General features: G+C 36.2%; 1 protein-coding gene across 1 annotated transcript in view; it reads right to left on the reverse strand.

Moving 5' to 3' along the window:
• LOC114531487 overlaps positions 1 to 15491 on the reverse strand; it is a 349117-nt gene that overhangs the window by 206134 nt on the left and 127492 nt on the right. Inside the window, exons 45-53 of the mRNA XM_028553090.1 lie at positions 15367 to 15483; positions 14330 to 14449; positions 14101 to 14220; positions 13316 to 13642; positions 12331 to 12456; positions 11455 to 11574; positions 10809 to 10928; positions 9343 to 9666; positions 8811 to 8933 (exon numbers count right to left, since the gene is read on the reverse strand). Of these exons, the coding sequence (XP_028408891.1) occupies positions 8811 to 8933; positions 9343 to 9666; positions 10809 to 10928; positions 11455 to 11574; positions 12331 to 12456; positions 13316 to 13642; positions 14101 to 14220; positions 14330 to 14449; positions 15367 to 15483 (1497 nt within the window). The remainder of the gene's footprint in view (positions 1 to 8810; positions 8934 to 9342; positions 9667 to 10808; positions 10929 to 11454; positions 11575 to 12330; positions 12457 to 13315; positions 13643 to 14100; positions 14221 to 14329; positions 14450 to 15366; positions 15484 to 15491) is intronic.

Here is a 15491-nt window from a genome sequence, read left to right on the forward strand (position 1 = left end):
GTTAAGCACTCGTCGATATCTATAGGATTTAATCAGGTATTAGTTAAATTTAGAATATAGAGAGCGTTGAAGGTTACTTTGGTATCTGGCACATGTTCACACCTATAACATCAGACTTACTCGTATTTTGAATACTTGCACAAGTTGCCAATAATGGTTATGCTGAAACTGTATGCATTTTGTTTCGTGATAATTAAAAAAATGAATAATTCTTCTACGTTAAAAAGATCTTTACAAAAAGACAGTGAAATACTAAATTTCACATCTACGAGTACCCAAAACATTTTCACTGGTGCAGCTGCAGATTACACGATCTATCATGTCAATATGCACCATATGCGCTCGGTTTACATTTCGCTATTTTGCAATGAAAACTGGGAAATAAAATATAAGGTATATAAGATCGTAAAAGTATAATAAATGAAAATCCAAACTGATTTGATGAGAAAAATAGAATGAAAGTACAAAAGTACTATTCTGAAAAGGTGAAGTAGAATACGTTAATGAAAATTGAAAAAGAAAGATGATTAGCGTTTAAGAACTCACCAGTACAAGTTCCATGATCTCTTGTATAACCTTGATTACATAAACATATATGTCCCCCAAAAGTTCTTTTACATCGAGAATTTCCGTCACAATTGTGCATCCCTGTGAAACATTCATCGATATCTAAAGTGAGACAGGAAATTGGTTAGGACAATATAGACAATGCTGTTTCCAAACTAATTTCAAACTTAATACAAAATAATTGATCAACTGAAGATATTTAGTCTGCGTTATTTGAAATGAGGAATATGACTTTCACTTCATCTCGGAAAACTTTAGGACTCTTCGGAAAACAAAACTCACTATTTCCCTTGAGAGCATACATGCATTTAGTATATAATATTAAACCATTACCTTGATCTACAGGGTGTTTCAAATAAGTGTTATCATCGTGTTTATGTGCGAAAAGAATTATACTTCCTGAAACGTGATTTAATAATTATTGTCTCTATTGTCTTTTTACCTTCCAAAGTACATTCGACTCCAGCATCGTTATTGTGGGTACAGTCATTGACTCCCCAGCTTGAATGGAAACAACTTGACAGATTTTTTTCCCGGCCATTACATTCAACTCCGTCTAGCCATATCGGTCCAGAACCAGAAACAGTTTCGCTCCCTGGAATAGCTCTGAGAGAATTGAAATAGCCAAGCTCACGGCATACAACCTTGGCGTCCTTTATATCCCAATTGTCGTCACAAATTGTTCCCCATGTTCCATTATGGAGTACTTCAACACGTCCAAGACCTTTTAAACTGTATGGTCCTTGTAGTCTGACGCTTTTGGAATTACCTACTAATAATGAGAGCAATGGTAATCTTAATTGCGATCATTCCTGAAACGTGATATTGATTTGCAGAGAAAGTAGTTTGTTTGATGCAGATGCAATCTCAAAATGCCGTTCATCTCTGTCCTTGACAAAGTCACGGAAATAACGTTAGATTATTACGTATCACTTAGAAACCTCGAGTTAGGGGATTCAGCGAAATATCATTACTGAAGGAAATATTTCACTGAATCCCCCAAAGGTAAGTTCTATAACCTAAGTGATATACTATACCGAAAAAGAATAGCCAAACATACACTTCAAAGGTCCGTACAAGTATTGACATGTGGATTCTGCCATAGTTGCTGTGAATCCCAGACGGAACGAGCGGTGTATTCAAAAGCGTCGTATTCGAGTGAGTACTATGCTCCCGGAAAAGCACCCATGGTACGGGCGGCCTGGGGCATGCTATTTCCCGTTATTTGTTCGAAATAACCCTACCCGGCTGGAATGCTTATGCACGTTAAAACAGTGGATAACAGGATACGTTCAAAATGGAAAACAAAACAAATGACCTAAAATATTTTCATGAAAATAGTTTTATTTATCACCAATAGAATTATTTATCACCATTTCAGTTCACTACATTTCTAAATGAATAAGAGCCGGATTGAGTTTGTGTTCAAAGAAATTAATACCATGAGAAATTTCGGCAATTTCTAAATCATCAAGACCTCCAATGTCATGAGGAGACTGTTACTGCTGCTGTACCCTTTTTTTTAGGGAAAATATCTTTCGAACAACAGATGCCAGAAGATTTCAAATTTCTGGTTTAAAATCCATAAAACTAAGATCACTGGGGTATTATTCTCATTTATTTTTAGCTTTAGAAATTCGAACAGAAATGCAAAACAGCGGATAATGCAACCAACAAACAAAAAATTCACTTCTAACATACAGTATAGAATGTGGTGAAGACATGAGGATGGATTTGAAATTTTTGGAGTATTAAATACTATCAGTTTAGATCTGTTTAATTTACCTTTGCAATTTTGGCCATTTCCAGCTTGTTGTTCGTCACAAGTACATGAATAAGATCCAATAGTGTTGGTGCAGTTCAAAGTGGGAAGACAGTTGTGAGTTGAAAGAGAACATTCATCTATATCTAAAGAAATAGTGCAAAACGTTATGTAACATAGTTCACGGTATAATTATGACCTATTCTTACCTGCATGATTGGTCAAGAACCGACCGTATCTGAGCTCGGTGAAATTACGATGAATAGCAAAAATAAAACGGCAGTTATTTCACCTTCTATTGTTATGAAACAATTTGACATATGAGACTCACTCTCGTTCTTTAGGGGTGATGATTTGGAGTTATTTCAAAGAGAACACAAACGATATATTATACGACTCGAGTTCGTTTTCTCCAAGAAAGCACATTAATATTAATCTTTGGAAAAGTCTTTGGAAATCTCCAATCATATTTTAGGATTCTTGTGAGTGCATACCTTGGCAAATAGTCCCATTTCTAGTGTATCCAGTATTGCAGGAGCAGTGAAAAGATCCAATAGAATTAATGCATCGAGAATTAGAACCACAGGTAATAAATGGACATTCATTGTAATCTACGGAAAAAAATAATGTCTAATTGACTGATGAAAACAAGAGATATATTGTAGAACCTCCCTTGTGCAGAAGAAGGGCCTCGCAGGGCCTGGCTTTTGCTCCCCAATTATAATTATAGTTAATGAAGACCTTTATTAGGACATGAAACGGTAATAATGTTTAGTATGTTAAAGATGTACCAGACCATGACGTGTACAGATCACTCACCATAGCAACGAGTCCCGTCTCCGTGAAAGCCTGGCTTACATGAGCATGAAAACCTGTCAGCAGTTTTCAAATTATTACAACGAGCGTGTTCGTGACAATTATTCAATCCTGGAGAGCAGTAATCAACACCTGTATAAAAACATAGAATCTTAAAATGTATAATAAAAAACTATCTTAGTCTACTACATTTAAACACTTAACTATAGTATAGAGGCCACCATAAACTTTTATATGTTTTTATAATTTAAGAAGTTAGCCAACACAAACCATATTTCAACTCATCAGTTTTTGGAACCTAATTTATATCACGCCATATTTATGCCACTTGCTGCTACGTACAGCAAAACCCGAAATGTCATCTAATTTTCTTTTCGTGGAATATGTAAATTTTCAAAAAGATAGGAACATCGTAGACATAAATATCTTTTCCAGACGTCTTCGTTTGTCAGTGAATATTTCATCACGTGTTTTTACCTCTTAATAAACATATAACTCCAGCATCTTCCCAATGGCTGCAGAAATGGTTCCCCCATGCGTCATGCGGACAACTGGACAGACTGTCCTCATTTCCAGCGCAATTAAGATTGGTTAACCATATTTGTCCAGACCCACGTAAAACTTGGCCACCGCGAAGAGCTCTGAGAGCATTGCTATAACCAAGCTGACGACATGCAACTCGAGCTTCTTCGATATTCCAATTGTCATCACAAACTGTTCCCCATTGTCCATTATGGAATACCTCCACACGACCAGTACCATTTGAACTAAATGGTCCTTGTAACCTGATAACTTTCCCTAGGGTGTTATGGTAAAGAAGTTAAGCGAGATTACGTAATTCAGTGAGGCTTTTATCACCAGCTCTCAATGGAAAAAAAAGAAAAGGCCATTGGTCATTTGAATTGCCTAAAAGTTTAAATTAGCGACCTCTTGAAGCAGGCTGAACTACGAAATCATCTGAACTATGAAAGAAATATTATGTACAAACTTAGAAACAGAGGTGCTTCAATTATAATGCATCATATAAAATGCTGAACCATAATTTCTTTAAAATCGATTTTGAGACGAAAGAATGGGTTGAAACTTGATCGTTATCTTCATACTGCTCTTCCTTCTTTCCCGTACCTTATATTCTTATTCATTGTAAATAGTTTAGCTTAAATACCTTCATGGAAAGCATGCAGCCAACTACTGGCTGTTGAGGCTAACATGATAAATGGAGTTTATAATATGTATAATTTATAATATAAAATAAAACAAAAACTAAAGGCTTCAAGCATGTAAAAAATACTCGATTATTCCTAATTAAATTTTAGCCTGTTTACAAAATGAGTTGAAATGTGTAATGTTATTTTTTGTTTCTTTTAAATATTACTTACATACCTGGTCGGCAAATCCCACTTTGACTAGAACAGCATTGGAAAGATCCAACGGTGTTTTGGCAGTTTGAAGTTGAAGGACAGACATGAATACTTTGAAAACATTCATCGACATCTGAAGGGAAGAGTTTTGATTTTATGAAACTGTTGAATTTCCAATGGGTTTTTTTCTAAGGATTTACATTTTTATAAGTACATTAAAAATTCAAAACAAGTGCTCACCGTCACAGATAATTCCATTTCCTGTGTATCCATTACGACATGTACATTGATACGATCCAACAGTATTGGTGCAAAAAGCTTTCGAAGAACAGTTATCGTAAATTGATAGACATTCATCGATATCTAGGGATAAATTTCAAAATAAAATACTTAATAATAATATATGCAGTGTTTTATTCGCGAATCTGCCTTTGTGAAAAGCGATAATACAACATATGATTGGTCGGATGGGGTAAAAATTTGTTAAAAACAGTTTTGTTACAATAAAAACAAATAAATTATACATGAATGCTTGGTATTTATTTCATGAATCGTGTAGCATGCACTCGAAACAAAGTTCCGCACATCCGTGTATTATTCTCAATATACATTGTTAAAAATACATAATTGATCAGTTAATTATCGAAATAACCCAGCCTCGTTTAATAGTGAAATATATAACGTTGCATTTAGTTATTGTATATAGAAATCAGTTGAAAAAAGGGGAGCGCGCGGGGGTGGCTGGGGCGGTTTACCAAGGCAAGCAAAGCAGACCTAACTTCGCAAGGTACAAAATAAAGTTCTTGTTATTCAAGATAAAATACAGAGACCGTGATATTTTCTCTTTATGTTCCAAAGACATCGTCAGGCTATTAAAATTACAGGCAAGCAGTAACCTATATAAAATTATGTAATGCTATTTTCAAAAATAGCGTAGATGGCATATTACAAGGTGTAAGGCTGTGTGATTAACAAATAGGCCAGGTAACATTGAACTGCCCAGTTTATAGAACACGGTATGACGTCATTTTTGATAAAAACAAAAGGTGACCACTCGTCCATTTGTTTTATATATAAAATTCCAAGATTAAACAGACAAACAGTTTCCCCAACACTTAGAAAATTGTCAAAGTAAAAATTTTGCAAATATCACGCGTACATCATCAACAGGATTGAAGAAATGGTAATGGCTAGTTTCAAACACGTGCTAAAATGTGATTGGCTGACAAAATAAATCAAGATATGACTGATCAAATTGGTTGAAATTATCTGTGACATCCGTTCGTCTGTCCTCTCACAGATCATGACACTTGACCAATGAAATATCTTGAATTCTTAACGTAATTATATAATAACTAAAGGATCAGAACAATTACATTTTTTTAAATTTTGCTAAATAAATTATTTTGCGGTTTTGCAATTTAACTCACCGCTGCAAGCTGCGCCATTTTAGTTTAGCCTTGTTTAAATATGCATGCAAACAATACATTACCGTTACTTAGCTAGTATCCAAATACAGTATATGTTCGCTTCTATTCAATAAGAGAAGATCGTATGCCTCTGGGAAGATTTTTGCGGTTGCGATTTTTTTATATAATCTGTATAATTATGACTCACCAAAGCAAGTAACGCCGTCCCCGGTAAAACCTTTTTTACATCTGCATGTAAAACCAATCTCAGTATCGGCAATACATTGGGAATTACTCCGACAGTCGTGCAATCCCAAAGAACAATAATCGACATCTATATACAATAATACATGTAGAATTTGTTTGACACCTTCTGCTAGAATAGTTACACTAGAAAAATTAAAATCAATTATAGTTGCAAAATAGATTGACCAGATTATAAGAATAACGTAAAGCACCTTCAAACGAGCACATTACTCCAGCGTTGCCATAATAATAGCAGTAATGGCGTCGCCACCCTCGAGAAGAACAATTGGACAGTTCTTGCTCATTCCCAGCGCAGTTTACAGAGTTTAGCCATGACCGTCTTGAACCCTTGTACATGTACCCGCGAAGAGCTTGAAGAGCACCCAGATAACCAAGTTGACGACATGCCACTTGAGCATCTCTTATATCCCAATTATCATCACAGATTCTTCCCCATTGTCCAGCATGTAATACTTCCACAAGACCAGTGCCATTTGAAATTAACGGACCTTGTAATCTGATGCGTGGCTCTAATAATTTAGACAAAATAATTGGAAGAAATTTGAGAACAGGTGAGTCTCTAGAGCCAATTTTACGGTAATAGTTTTAGCAGTGACTTCGAGTACGAGATTCGTCATTCTCGCGCGTTATTTGCTTAAATGTTGCCAAGTCTTGCCGATATAATTTCTTGTTTTAAATATTTTTCAAAACATGCGAAAATAGGGAGAGTTTTAAATGCGTTTTTAAGTGTTTTGCATTTTTTAAACCCATCCTGTGGCCACTGCGTCATTGCTTTTAATGCGAAGTATTTTGCAATTGGCTATATATCTAAAGAAAATGACTTTCCGGATATTCTAACTGACTTTAAGTGCACGATTTTTTTCTTCCAAACATGTTCAAATCAATCTATTATATATTAAATTCTATCAATTACCTGTACAAACCGAATCTTCACAACAAAGATAAGTTCCAACTGTATTGGCACAGTTTGTGTTTACAGGACAGTTATAAACCGCACCAGAGCATTCATCCAGATCTAAAAGGGGCGATATTCTATTCAGCGCGGGACAGGTAGAAGCTAAACGCGGATGCAGGTGGAGGGGCGCGTAACCATTCTTCCACGTCCATCCCGTTGTACGGCGCAGTACAATGAGGTGAGGTGAGGTGAGGTGAGGTGAGGTGAGGTGAGGTGAGGTGAGGTGAGGTGAGGTGAGGTGAGGTGAGGTGAGGTGAGGTGAGGTGAGGTGAGGTGAGGTGAGGTGAGGTGAGGTGAGGTGAGGTGAGGTGAGGTGAGGTGAGGTGAGGTGAGGTGAGGTGAGGTGAGGTGAGGTGAGGTGAGGTGAGGTGAGGTGAGGTGAGGTGAGGTGAGGTGAGGTGAGGTGAGGTGAGGTGAGGTGAGGTGAGGTGAGGTGAGGAGGGGGGAGGAATGAGGTGAGGTGAGGTGAGGTGAGGTGAGGTGAGGTTGTTGATTTAATGTAGCTACACCAAATAGTCTGGAACATTGATAGTAAATGAAAATTAAACAAAACGTCAACCTATGATAATTTGAGGCCGCCCATTTTTGTGTGCATGCAATACTTGTTTTAGATGGAGCTTGAAAAATAGCTTTTCCTATATTTTGATTAAATTTTTTTTATTCAATTTCAGTGATAAAGTGGTCAAGAGACCCTAAAATACCTACTTCAATTACAGAAGCTCTTCACACATTTTTCAAAATTTTCAGTATTTGGACATTTCAACAATTGTCTGATTTTTAATACAACCTGTAGTACGAGTGATTTTCGGATCGTTCGGGCGGTTTGTCAAATTTTCCAAATCTTGAAACACTCGTACTATTATTCATCTGAAATTGTATTCGCCATCGCAGGTTAATTTACAATCATGTTTACTAATCAGAACATTTACCTTTATCTAAGCATGGTGATAAAAGTCAAATCAAATTTTTGTTTACATTAATTGCAAAACAAAAAAATGGTTAATTCTGTTATTTGATAACGAAGTAAACCAATACCTTGGCAAACAGTTCCATTTTTAAAGAATCCACTTTTACAATAGCATTGGTAAGATCCAGGAGTATTTGTGCAAACAGCGTTTGACTGATCACAGATTTTTGCAGATGAACATTCATCGATGTCTAAAAGAAATATGAATAGAAATATAGCAATGAATGATAACTGAATTTCCCAGATGGCAAAAATATGAACATTCCATTCTTAAATCATGCAGAATTTCTGTTCTGTCTATAAAAAAAGATTAAAGGAAATTAGCAACCATATTCTAACATTACTTTGTTTTAAACAAACAATCACACTATTTCCGCTATTCTGTTCAATGAGTGCGTGGAGTCCTCGCAGGAAATCGCGCGAGAGAAATTTAAAGGTGGATTTCCACTTACAGCGAAATCGTTCCCTCACGAAATATTTGCAGATTTTCGTTTGAATTTTAACAGCATAAATAAATTAGTGCGACTTTACGTTCTCAATTCATAAGAAAATATGCAAACATTTTGCTAGCGAACGATTTCGCTGTAAGTGGGATACCGCGTTATTGGCATAGTGTTATAAATTAATTTTAATGTCACACGCTTGACTTATAGTATTTTGTTTAGTCCCGTTATTACATTGAAATCTAAAGATAGTTGTCACTAACCATTGCAAGAAACACCGTTGCCTGTATAGCCTGGATTACATCTGCATGAAAAACCATTAGTTTCGTTAATGCATTGAGCACGAGAATTACAGTTGTGAAGTCCCAAGGAACAATAATCAACATCTATAAACATTATAATTAAATTAATTTGAATTCTTTATAGAGATCCAGCCTCGTACCCTGGCGCTTTTAAAGAAAAAAAATGTTTTATTCAGTTATTCCATAGAGGTCAGCTGAGTAAAAAGCGGGGGCACGGGCCGGGGTGCTTGGGGTGGTTTTGGCAAAGGAAGCGTCTGGCAGAAAATGATTTCAACATGTAAACAATCAAATGAATTATACAATATAATACAATAAAATACAATGGATGCAATATAATTACACAATATAATACAACACAGAATTAGATGGACCACTCTGGATCGACCGTCTTTGAAAAATGTCGGAGTGTTAAATATTTTTAGTTCTGTTATGATAAACGTCTTTACCCTAATTATAAATTTTTCCCCCCTTTCATTGTTGAATTATTTTTTACCTTCGTAAGAACATTGCACTCCAACATCGTAGTAATGACTGCAGTAACTAAGCCATGTTCGATAGCCACGTGGACAACTTTGCACATTTTGCTCGTTTCCAGTGCAACGAACCCTTGCCAGCAAAATCTTACCGGAACCATCAGGAACTTGCCATCTTGGAAGAACTCTGAGAGCATTCTGATAACCAAGTTGACGACAAACTACTCGAGCATTATTTATACTCCAACGAAAACCACAGATTGTCCCCCATTCTCCATTTAGGCGCACTTCCACACGACCAGTACCATTGAAACTTAACGGTCCTCGCAATCTGACAGTCATCTCTGAAAATTTTGTATTTGTCATGACGCAAACCACGTTTCATTTTAGATATAAAAACACAAGAAAACGAAATATATAACTTAATTATTATTTCTTATCTGGGAACGGCTTTTCTTTTTCAAAGCAACGACGGAACAACGCAGAGGCAAGGAGGGGAAGGTTTTGGTTAAAGGCACTTTTGTAGCGGCGCGTGCAGGGATCGCGGAGCGTTTTTCGTATTGCTGGCGCTCGGTACCTGAACCGCGGGTCTGCCAAGGGAAAATTTTACAATACAGACCTTTGAAATAGCCGCAAGTGCCTCTCAATTTAAGGATTATTATGAAATAGTAGATACTTTGTCTCTATGTTTTTTATTATTTTGGCCAAACGTATATAAATTTATACTGAGCATAACTAATTTAATTAAGTCGATTTGTAAACTTACCGGATTTATTACGACTGATATCGTTCGGAATTAGAATATGTATTTTGTTTGACTGATTGGTTATTAAAATATACGTTGAAGAAGTAAAAGTTACGATAGTATTCAAGATAAAATACACTGCATATACTTGTAAGCAATAATGCTTGTAAATTTGAGCGGACAAAAAAATATTCGAAATCTAAGACTTATAATTACGGAAAAATTATAGGTGGGCCTAAAGCACAGCGAGCCACCCTGCTCTGCGGTCCTGGTATGATAATTTTTTTTGCAAAAAATGGTCTATTTAACTTCGTTTCATCGTGGCTTTCAAGATAAATTTTCACAAGATGATTTTGATATTCTTGATGCTCGCTGGCGTACTTCTACTTCAGACAATGACTGAATGTAATCGTTAAAATAAAAAGGCCCGCTTGTAAACGGCACATGTTCAGCTGCCCTGCTTGCTTGCCATCAACGGCGGCCTTACTCTCTCAAACAGCATGCAAACTGAACTAAAATAAGGAAACTGAATTCGCACGATTCTTTCTCTCACGTAATACACGAGTAATGGAACGCATGGAAATGGCAGAATTCACCTTTCACTCAATTAATTTTGGTTCTTAGTACCCCAGGCGCAGATTTTCGCATATGTAGGTTTAAAAGAGGGCACGTATGTGGATAGGCTTCGTTTAATATCGTATTTGCTAAAGCGGGTATATGGTTAGGCTTTGTTTTATTTACCTTGGCAAGTAACACCACTTCCATCAGATTGTCTAAAACAACATTCATATGAGCCAACAATGTTTCTGCAAGTTGCTGTTGCACGACAGTTGTGCGCGGAATTAGAACACTCATCATAATCTAAGAAGCATTTGGCAGATTATTTTAAAACTATTATAAAATTTCCTACTTCATCGTGTCCAAAAATAAATTATTGAAAGTTCGCGATAACTGCATACGGAGCACTGTATAGGATTGAAAATGATTATTTTATCTGAAACGTCGAAATTATTATTAACTTCATATTTAACCAGGATACCGACGTCACCGAAGTGTTTTTCAGTGGGCTCCTGCATCTATATGTTACATAATTTCAAAAGTAAAAATGCATTATTTACAGCAACACATATATACAACACAATACAATACAATACTGAACGATACCATCCCATACTATATACCAAACAATACAATACTGTAACATGTTCGCAATACAATATAATACTATATAATGCAATACAATGAGGAAATTACTGAGTAGAAAATGGTATAATGGAAAGGAATGAAGAAGGAAAGTCTATAGCCAAATGGTATATTCGATCACCGTCTTTTCAATAGGTTCTTAAAGTCAGGTAATGAAATACTATTTTTTAGTTCATGTAAATACCTTCGCAAGCTGTTCCATTTCCAATGAATCCACCTTTACATGTGCATTGGTAAGATCCAGGAGTGTTGGTGCAAAGAGCGTTCGCATAACAGATGTGAGGTGATGAGCATTCATTGATGTCTAGGTTTAAATTCATAAATCTGCCAATTACCATCATAAAAAAGTTTAGCTAACTTTCTCGCATTCAACATGTTCTCGATAATTGAACATATATCTGAGTCAAAATCAGTTTGAATTCATGTACAGTTTAGCGAATTTAAAAACACGAAATCTACGACGCAACGTCGCTTTTGTTTAAAAATTTCACTATTCACTATCATCAGCATTAATTGAATCTATAGCACTTACTCAAATGTTTTTTTTAGTCGTTTTATATCAATAATATGGGACGTATAGTTAAACACTGCGAAACTTTGTTTTAAACAATAGCGACGTAGCGTCGTAGAAAGCATAGAAAAGCATTCTCCAATTGGACGAAAGGTTTCGAACACTGCGTAATGTCCCCAAATTTCTCGTTCATTATATGGTCAGCGCGCGTGCCTTTATTTGTCAACAAAACACTCACAACAGTCTTTAAATGACAGCCTAAAGCGAAGCTTTGATCTTCAATGCAGCAATCAATGAATTCAGATTAAATATTTGCAGAATTTATGTTCCTGTTTTGTTTACAAATATGCACTTGCCGGTCATACAATGAACTCGAAATTTCAATATCGCACTCGGCCTACGGTCTCAATATTAATATCAATTTTTTTTGGTTCATTGTTTGTTCAGCGCGTGCGTTTTTTGTGAACAAAACACTCACAACAGTCTCTAACCCTTATTTAGAAACCGTCAAGACAGAATAATTATTTAATAGCTGTATACATTACAAACCATTGCAAGAAAAGCCAGTTCCAGTATAACCTTGATTACATTTGCACGAGAAGCCACCACCAACAGTTGTAACACATTGAGCATTTCTATGACAGCTGTGCAATCCGGTGGAACAATAATCAACACCTGAAAGTAATATTGAATGCTATGTAAATATTGAATGCTATGTAAAAATTGAAAGAGATATATTTCAAACATTGAGACCTATAACCATAGGAAGCCCAGACAAATGAGTTGAAGTCAATAAAAATCCGTAAAAAACTTGAGATATGTGCTAAAATAAATTAAAGTATGTAATTTGCTACAAAACTACTGTTAGAACCATGTATGTAGCGTGCTCCAGTGGCGCTGCCATTTGACTATGCAACTAGCGACGTAACTGGACGTAACTGGACGTAACTTACTATTTTATTGGGAAGGAAGGAAACTCTCGCCTCAATTTTCAACATGTTGACAAATTAAAACACAAATTACTATAATAAAACGACACGTCGACTGCTAAATGCCTACCGTAGGTTTAAGTTGAATAATCAAACTATACTTTCATAATAAAAATAATGCTGAATTCAAAGGAAAGCGCTGGAAAAACGTACACAAATTTTGTAAATTGGCCGAAATTTTCGTGAATACATGCGGGATGTAAGTTCCTACCCAAAATGGCGGCGGCAGAAGAATCTGATTGGTCGAAAAAAGTAAAAAAAGTATGATCGACCAATCAGATTCTTCTGCCGGCCGCCATTTTGGGTAGGTACTTACATCCCGCATGTATTCACGAAAATTTGTTGTAAACAGTATATTGTATAATTATTGTAAACAGTATAAATTATTAAGGTTAAAAAAATTAATATGCCCGTTGAATAAAACGATAGAATTGCTTTCTATTTTGAACTTAGCCACCGTTTAAGCTAAACGGACTCAATAATTATATACACCAGCACCATAGACCTATTGTACTATTTATATAAGTACTGATTGTTAATCTTACCTCTTACACCACACTCTACTCCGGCATCTTTATAATGGTGGCAGGAAAATTTACGTGCGAACCAGTCAACACCAGGGCAACTAGATAAACTGTTTTCACGACCTGTGCATTCAAGCTTGTCTAACCATATCTTACCAAAACCATCGGGCACTTCATGGGGGGGCAATGCTCGAATAGCACCAGGGAAACCAAGTTGACGACATGCCACTTGAGCATCATGTATATCCCAATTATTATCACAGATTGTCCCCCATTGTCGATCATGGTATACTTCAACACGGCCAGTATTATTTGAAATCAATGGTCCTTCTAACTTTATCGAGGGTTCTGAAGGTTCGAGTAATGCAGGATAAAAGTTAAAAATAAAAAAGCTTTCAAATTAATTTAGTAAGACCGTACAGTGCATGGGCTAAGACACTACACGGCAAAAATCAATTTCTTATTTTAGGAAATATTCTCTTTGTTTGAGAAATATGTTAGAAAATGTTTTCTTAAGAAAATGAAAGTCACGAGACAAGAAATAGGGTCTTTGCATTATCACTATAACTTTGAGGAGCACAGATCTATATATAGAAGGAACTAGACTGAGTTCCGAAATATCAACTACTCGAACCGTCTTGACCTAGTTGCTCAGTTGGACGAGCATGGGACTAGCAAACCAAAGGTCGCGGGTTCGATTCCCACCGTGGTCAAGCTGATCCTTAAGCTTACCCGGTTGGTGACTCAGAGTAGCAACATCACAAATATGTATCACAATACACATTTCATATTGAAGTTTTATTTACCTTTGCAAGTCGATTCGTTTCTTCCAGGTTCACTAATACAGCATAGAAATGATCCTGGGATGTTGGAGCAATATTCGACTGAAGGACACCTGGCAGTAGACTGAGAGCATTCATTGATGTCTATACCAGATAAAGAAGTTTGAATTTATGTTCATGTTAGAAATTCACCTAGGTTGAGCTTAGGTATAAAGGCTATGATCTGAGGGTGTATATGAGGCTAACTTCAAACCTTGGCAAATAGTTCCATTCCCAGTATATCCATATTTACATGTGCATCGGTAAGATCCGTGATTATTGACGCAAGTAGCGTTTGGATGACAGGTGTCAGGCGACAAGCATTCATTGATATCTAGGGATGTATTAAACAAGGAAGAATTTTGTTTTGAACAAATCTGAACATTTTTCATTTTTCAGGCAGAGCTAATCAGAATCCTAAATATTTAATACCGGAAGTAAGTAGTCAAGATTTATGCATTCCGATACGCTTACTGAAAATGTAAACAAATATGCTGATTGGTCTAAAACGAAATTCCCCTGGTTGATGTATAATGGAAATTAATAATCTTTATCAGCAATAACTCAGGGTCAACAATGTCCAAGGTCTTGCGTGATTGTGGTAGCAACACAAGCAGTTTATATCATAGCTTAGCTGATGATGCAGGATAGGTTAGGTCTGCAAAAACCCAGGTCTGTTTTTACGGAAATATAAGTCCCATTTTGTTCATCTCGGCTACCAATAAAGTACATTTTTGATTAATAATCAACTCACATGTTTTCATCCTGAAAGTTTATCTAATCTGCATGTAGACATAAAAAAGCAAACATATACTTTTACGTACTAGTCCCACCTTAATGTTCTGGACTAGAAATACATGCATGCACATGCAAAACCATATATATCCACATACAGGTTTAGAACCGTTGATAGCCCAATCCAATATGAACTTGGAAAACGACGTATCAAGATAAATAAACTGCATCCTTCTTTATACAGCAAGCACATAATAGTAAAAGAGCCCCACCGGATCGGGGATGATATGGTCAACGGTTAAAAAAGGGAAATATTGCCCACCCCAAGGCAGAAGAGCCAGAAGAGCCCTATTTTATTCCCTGCATTGAAAATTTGTAGAAAACGAAAAGCTTGGCTTTACACACGCGTTGTAATTTTATGAATCATGAGCTAGCTCACTATTAAATAATTTTGTGCTATTTTTCACGAAAATTAATTATGCAGTCCTTCAATAAAGATATAATTATTATACTCACCAGAGCAAGAGGCGCCCGTAAAACCTTGTCTACATCTGCATGTGAAACCATTGTCAGTTTTAATACATCGAGAGTTACCCCTACAGTTGTGCAATCCCAAGGAGCAATAATCGACATCTATAAAC

Source organism: Dendronephthya gigantea, unplaced genomic scaffold, assembly GCF_004324835.1.
Source record: "Dendronephthya gigantea isolate DGI-Jeju-01 unplaced genomic scaffold, DenGig_1.0 000072F, whole genome shotgun sequence".
Lineage (NCBI taxonomy): Eukaryota > Metazoa > Cnidaria > Anthozoa > Malacalcyonacea > Nephtheidae > Dendronephthya > Dendronephthya gigantea.